General features: G+C 49.8%; 1 protein-coding gene across 8 annotated transcripts in view; it reads left to right on the forward strand.

Annotated features, from left to right (window-relative positions):
• Positions 1-16,733, forward strand: part of FCHO1 (FCH and mu domain containing endocytic adaptor 1) — a 42,556-nt gene that overhangs the window by 6,243 nt on the left and 19,580 nt on the right. For 3 of the 8 annotated variants that reach the window (XM_054538744.2, XM_054538740.2, XM_054538742.2), the window contains 6 exons: positions 352-396; positions 629-795; positions 1,155-1,228; positions 9,231-9,322; positions 10,841-10,915; positions 13,140-13,281. In XM_054538744.2, coding sequence (XP_054394719.2) covers positions 1,202-1,228; positions 9,231-9,322; positions 10,841-10,915; positions 13,140-13,281 — 336 coding nt within the window. In that variant the 5' untranslated portion in view covers positions 352-396; positions 629-795; positions 1,155-1,201. The remainder of the gene's footprint in view (positions 1-351; positions 397-628; positions 796-1,154; positions 1,229-9,230; positions 9,323-10,840; positions 10,916-13,139; positions 13,282-16,733) is intronic. The other 5 variants (XM_054538745.2, XM_054538741.2, XM_024236444.3 and 2 more) reach the window with 3 other exon arrangements.

Here is a 16,733-nt window from a genome sequence, read left to right on the forward strand (position 1 = left end):
CTAAACTAACTTTCAAGATTAGGTAAACTGAGGCACAGAGAGGGGCAGCCTTGCCCAAGGTCTTGCTCAGTCCTTTCCCAGGGAGGCCCCAGGAGTTTCCCCATCTTGTGGTCACGGGTCCCTGTCACTCCTGCCACTGTGCCTACCAGGCTCCCAGCTGCTACCGAGCTGCCTGTGGGGTCATGAATTATGCATGAGGCCTGCAGGCTCCAGTGACAAGCCTGGCCTCTAGAACATGCCAAGGACACTGCCTGTCCGTCCCCTGCCGGGCGGCCTGACCCAGCCTCTTGTGCAGAGACACCTGGGGCTCCCCGGCAAGATCCCTTCTAAGCATTCCTTCTTATTTTGCAGATGGGGAAACTGAGGCACGGAGCTGGACAGTAACTCAGACACCAGGTGAACATTGGCTTTTGAGGGCAGGGTTGGGACTCGTGGGGGCAGCAATGCCAGCTGGGTCATCACAGTGAGGAGTGAGCTCTGACTCCCAGGAGGGTACATAAGGTGGGGACTGTCCTAGAGGAATTCAGAAGACCCCAAGGGACCCTCAGGGACACTTCAGGGACCCCCAACCCCCATGTGGCTGATCACAGCCCCTGCATCTATTTCTCTTCAAACCCTTTTCCTGCAGGAGCCGCCTGGAGTGGAGCTGAGAGCTCAGGTCTGGGCTCAGCCAGTCCAGAGTGCAAATCTACTGTCCCTTCCTAGCTGTGTGATCTTGGCAAGTGACTTCTCCTCTGGGGGAGGGGAGGGCTCAGTTTTCCCATCTGTGAAGTGGATCAGAGCTTTCCTGTCAAGGTTAGGGGTCATCCAGCACTGCTCCTACCCACTGCTATGAACTCTTATACATACCTAAAAACCCCACATTCCATGCCCCCTCCTCCAATCTAGACTCCCTCAGCTCTTGTTCCTCCACCTAGTCCAGTTCTGACTCTGTGGAATTGGGGGCATCTGTGTCTTGTTCTGTCCCCCTCTACTGGAGCTACTTGGGACCAGCACTGGGGCTGAATTATCTCAGGGGTCCTGGCACGCTCTTAGCATTGGAGCTTTCAGTTCCTCCTTCATCCTTTCTCTCCTTCCTCTACAGGGAGGGACTTTCCCCCCACCAAGCCCACACTGGCAATGACTCTGTAGCTCAAACTTGCCTCTCTCTTCAGACAGGCACTGGACGGGGCCTGCAGGGGTCTCCACAGAGACCATCAGGATGTCGTATTTTGGGGAGCATTTTTGGGTAAGACCCACTCTTATTTTGGTGGGGGATGCTGTCAGGGCTGTGGGGACTTTTATGGAGATGGGGGGACTGGGTGGGTTGTGGGTACAGCCTTGGACAGGTAGAGGGTCTGCAAGGGATGGAAGTTAAAGTGGGAAGAGTCAGGCTGGGTTTGAATCCACACCCACCCCAGACCTCACAGCCCTTACAACCTTGGGCAAATCATAGCTTGTGTCATAGGGAGACCAAGGCCCAGAGTGGGAGCGTCTAGGCAACCTGAAGTTGCCCCATGAAAAAGTGCAGAGTCAGTGCTCAAACCCAGGGCCAAACTGAACTTCCAGGACCCAGGGTCATTCCAGCCAGGGAATTTCCACCCCCTTCCCATCTTGGAGAATTGGGGGGTTTTCCTGACCTGGCCTCTCATGGCCTGTGCACCCCTCCACTGTCCAGGCTGGAGATCACCTACTGTAGCCCAAGGGCTGCTGAGTGAGACAGAGTTGTTTCCATTCATTCATTTCCTCTCTCCCTGCCACTGTGACCTCATCCCCTGCCAGCCCAAGAAGATGCTGGGGCCTCCAAGAGAATCCATCCCAGCCCCAGCCCCAGCCCCAAGGGAGGAGTCCCCAGTCTGGGGGACCCAGAGCCAGCTTAGACACCTTCAGCCCTGCAGGACCAGGGCTGAACCCAGCCTTGGGGGTCCTAGAGTGGGAACCAGGACACAGAATCGTGTTTGCTGTGAGAAAGCCTGGGCAAAAGACCAGAGATGTGACATTGAGTGGCAAGTTCAGGGAACAGGGACTCCTCCTGCAGAGCCAAGCTAACAGGGTGCCACAGAGGATGGGTGAACAGCGGAGGGCCCAGGAGTCAGGGAAGGACCAGGTCAGAAAGCCCCTTCCCCAGTTGCAAGCCCTGAGCTTGCAGTTAGGAAGCCTGTTGCTAGGCGACTGGTTGCCCCTGGCAACAAGCCCCACTCCTGCCCTTGCTCCCTCCCCAGCTGGGGCTCCTCTTGAAAGCACTTGCTTTCTTAAAGAGGCCGCACTCCCTTGCCACCTGCAGGGGTGTGTCCTCCGCCCTCTCTCCAAAGGTCAGACTCCCCGATTTGCCCCTGAAAGGCTGTGTGACCCCAGTGAGGGGCTACCCCTTTCTGAGCTCCTGTTAGTACTGCTGTGTAATGGAGGTGACCGTTTGAGGATCAAAAGTCACCTGCATTTTGGAACCCCGACAGTGGCACCTACATTTATTTTAAATCCTTTTTAATTGCGTGAGGCGTGCAGGCTCGCTGCAGAAAATTCAGATCAGCAAAGAGAAAATAGAAACCGCCCCCGACTTCCCCACCCCACCCAAAGATATCCTGGTAGAGAATGGTTAAGAGCTTTGAGTTCAGGATTCGAATTGACTCTGCTGGAAGCCCTTGAGCAAATGACTTTGCCTGCCTGAACCTCTGTTTCCCCATCTGGGAAAAGGGGATGAAATTCCTGCACCGCCACTCCCACCCCATGCACCCCACACAGCCCCAGACTCAGGGAGGCCTCCTGTGACATCTGTCATCAGTTGCTAGTATTGAAGCCGCCACAGAAGCCTGGTTCTTTGCTGGGTGATGCTGGGGCCCTGATGGCTCAAAGGAGGCTCTCATCAGGGGAGATTAAGCCAGACAGGGATGCCCCAGTCTCATTGCGCCAGGGCAGGGCCGAAGCATAAAGTGTACTAGGGAGCCATGGGGGAAGTGTGAGCAGGAGAGGGACATAAACAAGGTCTGTTACAAAGACCACACTCTTGGCCGGGCGCAGTGGCTCATGCCTGTAATCCCAGCATTTTGGGAGGCCAAGGGAGGCGGATCACCTGAGGTCAGGAGTTGGAGAACAGCTTGGCCAACATGGCAAAACCCCATCTCTACTAAAAATACAAAAATTAGCCGGGCATAGTAGCGTGAGCCTGTAGTCCCAGCTACTCGAGAGGCTAAGGCAGGAGAATCGCTTGAACCCGGGAGGTGGAAGTTGCAGTGAGATCGTGCCACTGCACTCCAGCCTGCGTGACGGAGTGAGACTCCGTCCAAAAAATAATAATAATAATAAGACCACACTTTGGCTGGCACAGAGGCAAGTCTGAAGTCTAGAAGTTCTGGTGGGAGAAACAGACCTGAGACAGCCCCTCTGAGGACCCTCGGCTGCCAGCCCAGTCCAAGGGAGGCAGACGCCACTGGGGGTTTGCCAGGTCTGGGAAACGGGCCAGCAGTTGGCTCTGAGTCAGACCCAGATGCTGGCCTGGGCGGTGGTGCCTGGTGCAGCCTCACCCGAGGATCTCCTGGGGCCAGCACTGTGCCAGCCTCATCCCAGCAAGACCCTTGGGAGTTGGGTGTTGTTGTTGTCCCCACTTGTCACACAAGGAAGGAAACTGAGGCCAGAGAGGCGAAGTCACCAACCCAAAGTGACCCTGTGCGTATAAGGAGATTGGACACTTGAACTTTGAAAGTACAATTCCAAACACAAGAAGAGAGAAAATATAGGCGGAGCGCGGTAGCTCACGTCTGTAATCCAAACACTTTGAGAGGCTGAGATGGCGGATCGTCTGAGCCCAGGACTTTGAGACCAGCCTGGGCAACATAGCAAGACCCCGTCTCTACTAAAAATACAAAAAATTAGCTGGGTGTGGTGGCACGCACCTGTGGTCCCAGCTACTTCGGAGGCTGAGGTGGGAGGATCGCTTGAGCCTGGGAGGCAGAGGTTTTAGTGAGCCAAGATCATACCACTGGACTCCAGCCTGGGCAACAGAGCGAGACCCTGTCTCAAAAAAAAAAAAAAAAAAAAAAAAAAAAAAAGCCAGGTGTGGTGGCTCACACCTGTAATACCAGCACTTTGGGAGGCCGAGGCAGGCGGATCACAAGGTCAGGAGATCGAGACCATCCTGGCTAACACGGTGAAACCCCGTCTCTACTAAAAACACAAAAAATTAGCCGGGCGTGGTGGTGGGCACCTGTAGTCTCAGCTATTCAGGAGGCTGAGGCAGGAGAATGGCGTGAACCCTGGAGGCAGAGCTAGTGAGCCAAGATCGCATCACTGCACTCCAACCTGGGTAACAGAGTGAGACTCCGTCTTAAAAAAAAAAAAAAGAGAAAATATATTCCTGGCGAGCTGGAGGGAGCAACAGTGAAGTGGGGGAGGGGGTTGAGCAGGGTTAGGGAAGTTTCTAGAGCAGGTGGCAATGATCCTTGGGAAGTGGAAGGATGTGGATGGGTGGAAGGAGATGCAAGCTGGAGAGCTGATGGCGGGAATAGCCTGGACAAAATGTGATGGTGGAAAGGCACTGCCTGTCTTTGCTATTTGCTGTTTTGTGGGTGAGGCTAGGAAGAAGCTAGGAGATGAGGCTGGAGCAGCAATTCCAGGCCATGGACTTGGACTTCAGCATCTGGTGGGCAATAGGGACCCATTGATGATTCTAGAATGAAGTGTGACCATTGGGAGATTTGGGCTTGAGTCTGACCTGGGTCTGCCCCAGTCTTGGCTTCGGTTTCTCCATTGGTGCAGCAGGAAACGTTATCTAGCAGTGACTTCTGGCTTTAACCTTCAAGCTTCTGGCCAAGTGTGGTGGCTCACGCCTGTAATCCCAGCACTTTGGGAGGCTGAGATGGGAGGATTGCTTGAGTCCAGGAGTTCGAGACCAACCTTGGTAACATAGTAAGGCCCTGTCTCTACTAAAAATAAAAAAAATTAGCCAGGCATGGTGTCACATGCCTGTGGTCCCAGCTACTTGGGAGGCTGGGGTGGGAGGATCTCTTGAGCCCAGGAATTTGAGGCTGCGGTGAGCCATGATTGTGCTGCTGCACTCCAGCTGGGGAGACAGAGCGAGACCCTGTCTCAAACATAGAAAAGTATATTTAACATTCAAGCTTCCAGGTACCTGGGAGGGTGAACCCGCTAAGTTGGAGGAGGGCACGGGAAACTACCATTTATGGAAAACCCGCCAAATGCTGCCAGAGGGATGGCTTCACTGATGTGTGTTGGGACTTAAATGGCATCAGATCCCTCCACAAGCCTTCTCTTCCAGTGTTATTACAAGACCTGATTTGGTGCTAAAATGTCCCCAGTTCCCTCAGACCCCAGCTGATCACCTTTTTTTTTGAGACAGAGTCTTGCTCTGTCAGCCAGGCTGGAGTGTAGTGGCGATATCTCAGCTCACTGCAACCTCTGCCTCCCTGCTTCAAGCGATTCTCCTGCCTCAGCCTCCTGAGTACTTGGGACTACAGGCGCCCACTGCCACGTCTGGCTAATTTTTGTATTTTTAGTAGAGATGGGGTTTCACCATGTTGGCCAGTCTGGTCTTGAACTCTTGACCTCGAGTGATTTGCCCGCCTCAGCCTCCCGAAGTGCTGGGATTACAGGCGTGAGACACCACACCCATCTAGTCATTGATTTTAAAGTTGTAATGGTGAGTTTTAAGTCCAAATCTAAAGGTGTCCAATCCCAACAGCGGGCACAGAGGACCAGGTCTCCAAGGGGTGGAGAGAAGCGGGATCAGAAGGTGTGTATGAGGCTGGGTGTGGTGGTTCACGCCTGTAATCCCGGTACTTTGGGAGGCCGAGGGAGGCAGATCAGTTGAGGTCAGGAGTTCAAGACCAGCTTGACCAACATGGTGAAACCCTGTCTATACTAAAAATACAAAAATCAGCCAGGTGTGGTGGCACATGCCTTTAAAAAAAAAAAATCCTCATGTTTAATCTATATTGGTCTTGCTTGTAGCCTCTTCCTCAGTTCTATTCATGTTGTTTATTATTTTTTGTTTTCTGTAGATGGTCATATAATCTGGTCTCAATTATTTTTCTTATCTTACTGCATTTGCCAACACCTCTACATCGGCATTAAATATTAGCCATTATTTGAGGCATTCCTGCCTCATCCTGAAATATGTTGTGTCTCCTGTTTTGCCATCTTTTTTTTTTTGCATCGGAGGCCAGAGTCTTGCTATGTCACCCAGGCTGGAGTGCAATGGCACGATCTCAGCTCACTACAACCTCTGCCTCCCAGGTTCAAGTGATTCTCCTGCCTCAACCTCCGAGTAGCTGGGGTTATAGGCATGTTCCACCACGCCTGGCTAATTTTTGTATTTTTAGTAGAGACGGGGTTTCACCATGTTGGCCAGTCTGGTCTCGAACTCCTGACCTCAGATAATCTGCCTGCCTCGGCTTCCCAAAGTGCTGGGACTACAGGCGTGAGCCACCGCGCCCGACCTGATTACCATTTTTAATGGACAGCTTAGCAGTGTTCAGGCATGATGCCCTTCCCAGGTGACAGAATCTGGCTGGCATTAAGATATAGTTGTTGCCTCATTTTCTCCTACTCCTTTCATGCGGCAGAGGGTCCCAATTTTCCATTGAGAGTAGCAGAAAAAGTTGCCCTTTTACATAAATGTCTTTGGGGAAGAAACGGAAGCAAATTTAAAACAAATGCTAACTATTAATAACTAATGTTACAAATTAGCAAAAACTAGAGTGGACTTTGAGGCTTTGGGAAGCATTGACATGGATTATCTTGCTGCTTGTATCATCCCCATGTAAGAGGCAGATGTCTCCCAGGCTGTAGTGTAGTGACATGATTTTGGCTTATTGCAACCTCCGCCTCCCGGGTTCAAGTGATTCTCCTGCCTCAGCCTCCTGAGTAGCTGGAATTACAGGCACCTGCCACCGTGCTTAGCTAATTTTGCATTTTTAGTAAAGACGGGGTTTCACCATGTTGGCCAGGCTGGTCTCGAACTCAAGACCTCAAGTGATCTGCCTGCCTCAGCCTCCCAAAGTGCTGGGATTACAGGCGTGAGCCACCGCGCCTAACCTCCCTGCTCCATCTTAATGAGGAGCTGCTAAAAGCTCAGAGAGGGGCAGTGACTTGCCTGGGTCACACAGTGCAGCCCTGGCCTCCCCCACCATGACAACCCCAGAAATTGGAGTAAAGAGATTTTGTGCAAGGCATTCTCAGGCACCAGGGTAGAAATGCTCAGTTCCCACTGGCACTAGCAGGTAACAGCAGAATCATGTGTTTACTTATTCAACAAACTCAAATGCCCTTTCTGTCTCTCATTCTGTGCTGGGCTTTGCTGGGTCCTGGGAGAGAACTCAAACCTGGACCCTAATTTGGGTTCTCATAGGGGGAATTTCCATGTTGACAAGAACAGCAAACACAACTACAGTGACTTAAGCAACGGGGACTGTATTGGCTTATAAGATCGAATGATTATGGGGGAATGTGGCTTTCAGGGTTGGTTTGATGCAGCAACCCGATTTAACACACTTTTTTTTTGTAACTATTGTAAATGGGATCACTTTCTTGATTTATTTTCAGCTATTTTATTAATGCTGTATAGAAACGCTACTGATTTTCACATGTTGATATTTGTATTTTGCAACTTAACTGAATTTGTTTATCAGTTTTAGGAGTTTTTTGGTGGTGTGTTTAGGCCTTCCTATACATAAGTTCATGTTGCAAAGCGAGACAATTTGACTTCTTTTCTATATATATATATGCATATATATATATATACACACACACTATATATATATACACGTATATATATATACACACACATATATATACACACGTATATATATACACACACACACATATACACACGTATATATATACACACACACATATATACGTATATATATATACACACACATATATACGTGTATATATATACGTGTATATATGTATACGTGTATATATATGTATACGTGTATATATATATATATACGTGTATATATATATGTGTGTGTATATATATATGTGTGTGTATATATATATATGTGTGTGTATATATATATGTGTGTATATATATATATATATATGTGTGTGTATATATATATATATATATGTGTGTATATATATATATATATATATATATATACACACACTTCCCCCCTGCCCCGAGACAGAGTCTTCCTTTGTCGCCCAGAGCTGGAGTGCAATGGTGCGATCTCGGCTCACTGCAACCTCTGCCTCCCGCGTTCAAGCAATTCTTCTGCCTCGGCCTCCCAAGTAGCTGGGATTACAGGGGTGTGCCACCATGCCTGGCTAATTTTTGTATTTTTAGTAGAGACAGGGTTTCACCATGTTGGCCAGGCTGATCTCAAACTCCTGACCTCATGATCCGCCCACCTCAGCCTCCCAAGATGCTAGGATTACAGGCGTGACCCACTCCAATTTATTTTTATTTTTATTTCATTCATTCACTCATTCATTCATTCATTCATTCATTCATTTTGAGACAGTCTTGCTCTGATACCCAGGCTGGAGTGCAGTGGCAGGATCTCAGCTCACTGCAACCTCTGCCTCCTGGGCTCAAGCAATCCTCCTGCCTCAGTCTCCCAAGTAGCTGGGATTACAGGCACGCGCCACCACGCCCGGCTAATTTTTGTATTTTTAGTAGAGACGGGGTTTTGCCATGTTGGCTAGGCTGGTCTCGAACTCCTGACCTCAAGTGAACCACCCACCTTGGCTTCTCAAAGTGCTGGGATTACAGGCGTGAGCCACCGCGCCCAGCTCAACACACTTTTTTTTTTTTTTTTTTTTTTTTTTTTTTTTAAATACAAAAGCCCTCTGGTTCAGCTTCTTTCTAAGGTTCGTGGTTTCCATTTGACTTCCAGTATCCCCTGTGGCCACATAATTCCTCATTTATGGAAAGACACAAAGAGAAAAGGGGAGGAGACTGAGACAGAAACAGGCAGAGAGACTCAGAAAAACAGAGAGAAAGACAGAGACACAAAGACAGAAGGAGACAAAGACACAGAACAAATGAGATTCCTCCCCAGCAACTACAGGACAAAAAGAAAATCCCAGGCTTCTCTCTGATTGGACAAATTTAAGGTCCATAGACAATCCCTATGGCCCAGGGGAAATGCGGCAAGCTGATTCGCTTAGGCCTGATCGAGTCCCTACGGCCAAGGGGATGGACTTCTGCTCCTTGGCCACGCCCCCGTTGCTAAGCAACTATGATGTCCTCTCCATCCTTTCTCAATCTCTACTCCCATCCCCTGCAGGGCGAGAAAAATCATGGCTTTGAGGTCCTGTACCACAGCGTGAAGCAGGGGCCCATCTCCACCAAGGAGCTGGCGGACTTCATCCGGGAGAGGTGAGGTCCCCAAGCCCCATCCACCAGAGGCCACGCCCACCATCCTGTAGTCACGCCCACCTCATGGCTATGCCCTGCATGGTCAGGGGCTAGAACCCTGGGGATTCGAGGAACCAGAGGGGCTTGAAAATCCTGGAAATGACCGATTCTTAACCCGGTCAGGCCCATATCTCCTTTTAAACAACAATCACCTGATTTTGAAAGCTCCCCTCCTCAAAAAGAGTATGATTTAACCTACTCACGGTGGGAATTTTTTTTTTTGGAGACAAGATCTCGCTTTGTTGCCCAGGCTAGAGTGCAGTGACCCAATCATAGCTCACTGCAGCCTCAAACTCCTGAGTTCAAGAGATCCTCCTACCTCAGCTCCCGAGTAGCTGGGACTATAGGCATGTACCACCACGTATGGCTTTTTTTTTTTTAAACAGAATTTTGCTCTTGTTGCCCAGGCTGGAGTGCAATGGTGCAGTCTCGGCTCACTGTAACCTCTGCCTCCCGGGTTCCAGCGATTCTCCTGCCTCAGCCTCCCAAGTAGCTGAGACTACAGGTGCCTGCCACCACGTCTGGCTAATTTTTATATTTTTAGTAGACACGAGGTTTCACTGTGTTGGCCAGGCGGGTCTCAAACTCCTGACCTCAGGCGATCTGTCTGCCTCAGCCTCCAAAAGTGGTGGAATTACAGGTGTAAGCCACTGCACCCTGCCTTTTTTTTTTTTTTTTTTTTTTTTTTGGAGACGGAGTCTCACTTTGTTGCCCAGGGTGATCTGATCACAGCTCACTGCAGCCTCGACCTACCGGGCCCAAGTGATCCCCCCACCTCAGGATCCTGAGTAGCTGGGACTACAGGCATGCACCACCACACCTATCTAAGTTTAAAAAAAAATTTTTTGTAGAGAAGGAATCTCATATTTCCCAGGGTGGTCTCGAACCCCTGGCTTCCAGTGATCCTCCTGCCTTGGCCTCCCAAAGTCCTGGGATTACAGGCATGAGTCACCATGCCCGGCCTACTACTGTTGTTAATAAAATATATTACGTAAGAAAAAATCTTCTATGAATTTTCAAAACATCCCTCAGAGGGTTGTGTCATCCCCCCATCATGGAAAGCTACTGCTAAGGTGTTTGAGATGGGGAAACTGAGGCTCAGAGAAGCAGTACCTCTCTCAAGGGTGTCTGAAAGCTTCTTCATCTCTTTTTTTTTTTTTTTGAGATGGAGTCTTGCTTTGTCACCCAAGCTGGAGTGCAGTGGCACGATCTCAGCTCACCACAACCTCCACCTCCTAGGTTCAAGCGATTTTCGTGCCTCAACTTCCCGAGTAGCTGGGAATTACAGGCATGCACCACCACGCCTGGCTAATTTTTGTATTTTTAGTAGAGACAGGGTTTCACCAAGTTGGCCAGGCTGGTCTTGAACTCCTGACCTCAGGTGATCCATCCGCCTCGGCCTCCTGAAGTACTGGGATTACAGGCGTGAGCCACTGGACCCAGGCAGTTTCTCCATCTTTACCTAATTCTCCTCCCCAGGGCCACCATCGAGGAGACCTACTCGAAGGCGATGGCGAAACTCTCCAAGCTAGCCAGTAACGGGACCCCCATGGGGTGAGTAGAGTAGGGGTCACCAATGTGGGGACATTGGGAGCCTCCTCCTCGGTGGACATCTCTTCACACTCGGGGCATGTAGAATAGAGTCATCCACCTTGATTATGGGGCTAATTGGATAGAGGGATGTATATCATTCATTCACACACTAGCTCATTCATTCATTCCACAAATATTTATTGAGTGCCTTCTGTGTGCCAAGCACCAGCAGCAACCCACACAGATAAAACCCCAGCCACGTTCATGCAATGTACATCTGGGTTGCGTGACGAGAGAGATGTTAAATACAAACAAAAACTTTTTTTTCTGAGGTGAAAAGTGCTGGGAAGGGGGCCAGGTGCGGTGGCTCATGCCTGTACTCCCAGCACTTTGGGAGGCTGAAGTGGGCGGATCACTGGAGGTCAGGAGTTCGAGACCAGCCTGGGCAACATGGTGAAACCTCATCTCTACTAAAAATACAAAATTAGTTGAGTGTGGTGGTGGGTGCCTGTAATCCCAGCTACTCAGGAGGCTGAGTCAGGAGAATCGCTTGAACCTGGGAGGTGGAGGTTGCAGTGAGCCGAGACTGTGCTGCTACACTCCAGCCTGGTCAATAAGAGTGAAAACTCTGTTTCAAAAAAAAAAAAAAAAAAAAAAAGTGCTGGGAAGGGAATAAGATAGGAGTGTGAGAGATCAGCCACTTTCTCTGGGGAGGGCCCGACCTCCCTGAGCTGAGACCTTAATAGAAAGGGGCTGGCCATGGGGATGTCTGAGGGTCAGAGACCCGGGCAAGTGGCTCAGCCAGTGTAAAGGCCCTAAGTTGACAGGCATGGCATGTTTAAGGAAGAGTGAGGAGGCTGGCGTGGCTGCAGGGCTTGGGCAATGTGGAAAGGAAGTAGGAGGGGAGATGGCAGGGCGAGGTCTCAGGGGCCTGACACACAAATGACTACATGAACCTTATGCCTGGGTGCGGGGGCTCAAGCCTTTAATCCCAGCATTTTGGGAAGCTGAGGTGGGAGGATCACTTGAGGCCAAAAGTTCAAGACCAGCCTGGGCAACATGGAGAAACCCCTGTCTCTACTAAAAATGCAAAAATTAGCCAGGCATGGTGGCATGTGCCTGTAGTCCCAGCTACTTAGGAGGCTGAGGCAGGAGGATGGCTTGAACCCAGGAGATGGAGGCTGCTGTGAGCCATGATTGTACCACTGCACTTCAGCCTGGGTGACAGAGCCAGACCCTGCCTCAAAAAAAACAAAAATAAAAACAAAACACATAATGTGGTCCTGATGGCATTTGCAGTTTTCTTTGTGGCTGCTGTGAGGCAAAAGTTCTGTGGGAAGGGCAGGAGTGGAGGTAGCAGGAGGAGAAGGTGATGGGAGGCTGGACAGGGCTTCTGCTGAGTGGGGCAGGCCAAATTGACTTGATTGGTTGATTGGGGTATGTGGTGTCTTAGCCACTCTTTTTTTTTTTTTTTTTTTTTTGAGACAGAGTCTCACTCTGGTCACCCAGGCTGGAGTGCAGTGGTGCCATCTTGGCTCACTGCAAGCTCCGCCTCCCGGGTTCATGCCATTCTCCTGCCTCAGCCTCCCAAGTAGCTGGGACTACAAGTGCCCACCACCACGCCCGGCTAATTTTTTGTATTTTTAGTAGAGACGGGGTTTTACCGTGTTAGCCAGGATGCTCTCAATCTCCTGACCTTGTGATCCGCCCGCCTCAGCCTCCCAAAGTGCTGGGATTACAGGCGTGAGCCATTTTTTTTTTTTTTTTTTTTGAGCTGGATTCTCGCTGTGTCACCCAGGCTGGAGTGCAGTGGTGTGATCTCGGCTCACTGCAAGCTCTGCCTCCTGGGTTCAAGCGATTCTTCTGCCACACCCAGCTAATTTTTGTATTTTAAGTACAGACGAGGGTTTCACCATGTTGCTCAGGCTGGTCTGGAACTCCTGACCTCAAGTGACCTGCTCGACTCGGCCTCCCAAAGTGCTGGGATTACCAGGGCCTGGGTTTAAATTCCAGCTCTGATGTTGATTTGTTGAGGAGCCTTGGGAGGAGCTATAGAGCTCCCTATGCCTCAGTTTCCCCATCTGTCACAGGCCCGCCTCTTACAGCTGCTATGGAGATTAAATGAATTAGTATTCATTCATGTTTAGCAGGGCTCAGCGTGCAGCACATACCTGAGCCAGTGCCAGCGCTGTCCCGGGTTGGGGTGAGCCTGATGAACCCTGGGTGTGACCTTGCTTGCCCCCAGGACCTTCGCCCCGCTCTGGGAGGTCTTCCGCGTCTCCTCGGACAAGCTGGCGCTGTGCCACCTGGAACTGACACGGAAGTTACAGGATCTCATCAAGGACGTTCTTCGCTACGGCGAGGAACAGCTCAAGACCCACAAGAAGGTGTGTGTCGTGGGCGCCGCCCAGCGGCTGGGTGGGTGTGGAACACCAGCAGCTCACAGGACCCCAGATATTCTGGGGCTTTATAACCTGCGGATGTCCGCCTCCGAGAATTCCGTTAATTCCACAACGTCAAGCCCAGGGTCTAACAGACCTGAGCATTGTTGAATTTCAAACTTGCAAAATTCCAGACCAGGAGTTAGCACACTGTGGCCCACGGGCCAAATCCCGCCCACCCCCCACCAGTGTTTGTACAGCTAAGAAGGGATTTTTTTTTTTTTTTTTTTGCTTGTTTGTTTTTAAGAGACAGGGTCTCACTGTCACCCACATGCAGTGGCGTGATCAGAGCTCCCTGCAGCCTCAAACACTTCGGCTCAAACGAACCTCCTGCCTCAGCCCCCACAGAATAGCTGGGACTACGGGTGCACGCCACCATGCCTGGCTAATTTTTAAAAAATGTTTGGGCCTGGCATAGTGGCTCATGCCTATAATCCCAGCACTTTGGGAGGCTGAGACGGGAGGATGGCTGGAGCCCAAGATCCTCCAGGAGTTTGAGACCAGCCTGGGCAACATAGGGAGACCCCGTCTTTACCAAAAAAAAAAAAAACCACCCAAAACTACCCAGGCATGGTGGCACATACCGATAGTCCCAGCTACTCAGGAGGCTGAGGTGGGAGGATCACTTGAGCATGGGAGGTCGAGGCTGCAGTGAGCCATGATTGTGCCACTGCACTCCAGCCCAGGCAACAGAGAAAGACTATCTCAAAAAAAAAAAAAAAAGAGAGAGATGGGTTATCACTGGTTTTTACATTATTAAAGGGTTAGAAAAAAATCTAAAGAAAAATAAAATTTCACCGCATGTGAAAATTGTATGACAGTCACATATCAGTGCCAGTAAATAAAGTTTTATTGGCACATAGCCATGCCCATTGATGTGCCTGTCATCTGTGGCTGTTTGGCACTGCAGCGACAGAGTCAAGTGTTTGTATCAAGCCAAACGCATTTACTATCTGTCCCTTTACAGAAAACATTTGCCAACAGCTGTTCTAAAGCATTGGAAGATACTCATATTTACTATTTTTACACTCTTATAAACCTAGAATCTTAGAACTGTCTTAGACTCATAGAATTCCACAATATCCAAAGCTTATAATTGTAGAATCATAGATGCATCGCCTTTACAGAGTTCCAAAATCTGCATGTTTTTAACTCTTGTTTAAAAAGGGAGTTGGTAATACTTTGTTTTTGTTTTTTGTTTTGTTTTGTTGAGATGGAGACTTGCTCTGTCGCCCAGGCTGGAGTGCAGTGTGCACGATCTCAGCTCACTGCAACCTCTATCTCCTGGGTTCAAGCAATTCTCCTGCCTCAGCCTCCCAGGTAGTTGGGATTACAGGCGTGCTGGTGCACGCCTGGCTAATTTTTTGCATTTTTAGTAGAGACAGTGTTTCACCATGTTGGCCAGGCTGGTCTTGAACTGCTGACCTCAGGTGATCTGCCCTCCTCAGCCTTCCAAAGTGTTGGGATTACAGGTGTGAGCCACCGCACCTGGCTTTGCTGATTTTCAAATTTTTTGTATAGAAGGGATCTTGCTAGCCAGGAGTGATGGCTCATGCTTGTAATCCCAGCACTTTGGGAAGTTCAGGCGGGCATATCACTTGAAGTCAGGAGTTCCAGACCAGCCTGGCCAACATGGTGAAACTCTGTCTATACTAAAAATAAAAAATTAGCCAGATGTGGTGGCACACACACCTGTAATCCCAGCTACTCAGGAGGCTGAGACAGGAGAATGACTTGAGCCCGGGAGGTGGAGGTTGCAGTGAGTTCAGATCGCGACACAGCACTCCAGCCCGGGCGACAGAGTGAGACTCTGTCTCAAAAACAAAACAAAACAAAACAGAGAGAGAGAGAGAAGGGGTCCTGCTGTGTTGCCCAGGCTGGTCAAACATCTAACATATCTGCCTCAGCCTTCCAAAATGTTGGGATTACAGGCATGGGTCATTGTGTCTGGCCAGGAGTGAATTTTTAAGTGGTAAAAGCAGGCCAGGCGTGGTGTGCACGTCTGTAGTCCCAGCTACTTGGGAGGCTGAGCTGAGGTGTGAGAATTGCCTGAGCCTAATAGTTAAGAGACCAGTTTGGGCAACATAGTGAGACCCCATCTCTTAAAAAAAAAAAAAAGGCTGGGCACAGTGGCTTATGTCTGTAATCCCAGCACTTTGGGAGGCCAAGGCGGGCAGATCACCTGAAGTCAGGAGTTCAAGACCAGCCTGGCCAAAATGGTGAAACCCTGTCTCTACTAAAAATACAAAATTAGCCGGGCATGGTGGTGCATGCTTGTAATCCCAGCTACTTGGGAGGCTGAGGCAGGAGAATCGCTTGAACCCGGGAGGCAGAGGTTGCAGGGAGCTGAGATCGTGCCACTGCACTCCAGCCTGGGTGAAAGAGCAAGACTCTGCCTCAAAAAAAAAAAAAAAAAAAAGGCCGGGCACAGTGGCTCAAGCCTATAATCCCAGCACTTTGGGAGGCCGAGGTGGGCGGATCGTGAGGTCAGGAGATAGAGACCATCCTGGCTAACACGGTGAAACCCCGTCTCTACTAAAAATACAAAAAAAATTAGCCGGGCATGGTGGCGGGCGCCTGTAGTCCCAGCTACTCGGGAGGCTGAGGCAGGAGAATGGCGTGAATCCGGGAGGCGGAGCTTGCAGTGAGCCGATATCGCACCACTGCACTCCAGCCTGGGCGACAGAGCGAGACTCCGTCTCAAAAAAAAAAAAAAAACAAAAAACCACACACACACACACAAAACGGTGAGTTAAGCAACACAGTCTGCCACTGTTTGTCATAAAACATGGGTTAGAACAAGCATCTTTATCCATATGTGGATTATTTCTAGAGAAGTACCACAGTAATAATTGGGGACTTCTAGGCTGGAGGGCCCATATATGGGAGGCTTTTTCCTGGCTTACCCTTTACAACTTTCTGAAATATGAACCATGTGTAAATAATACTTTTTTTTAAAGTTAAAAATGTTTTGAAATGAAAAACGTACAGGCCAGGCATGGTGGCTCACGCCTGTAATGCCAGCACTTTGGGAGGCCAAGGTGGGCAGATCACCTGAGGTCAGGATTTAGAGACCAGCCTGGCCAACATGGTGAAACCCCGTCTCCACTAAAAATACAAAAAATTATCTGGGTGTGATGGTGAGCACCTGTAATCTCAGCTACTTGGGAGGCTGAGGGAGGAGAATTGCTTGAACCCGGGAAGCAGAGATTGCAGTGAGCCAAGATTGTGCCACTGCACTCCAGCCTGGACAACAAGAGCGAAACTCTGTCTAAAAAAAACCAAAACAAAACACACACACACACACACACACACACACACAGTGGAGCTGACATCACATGGAGTGTTTGGGAGGTCAGGAATTTCACAGTCTCCCCATGAAATCCCCTGCTACCCCC

This window comes from Pongo abelii, chromosome 20, assembly GCF_028885655.2.
Source record: "Pongo abelii isolate AG06213 chromosome 20, NHGRI_mPonAbe1-v2.0_pri, whole genome shotgun sequence".
NCBI lineage: Eukaryota > Metazoa > Chordata > Mammalia > Primates > Hominidae > Pongo > Pongo abelii.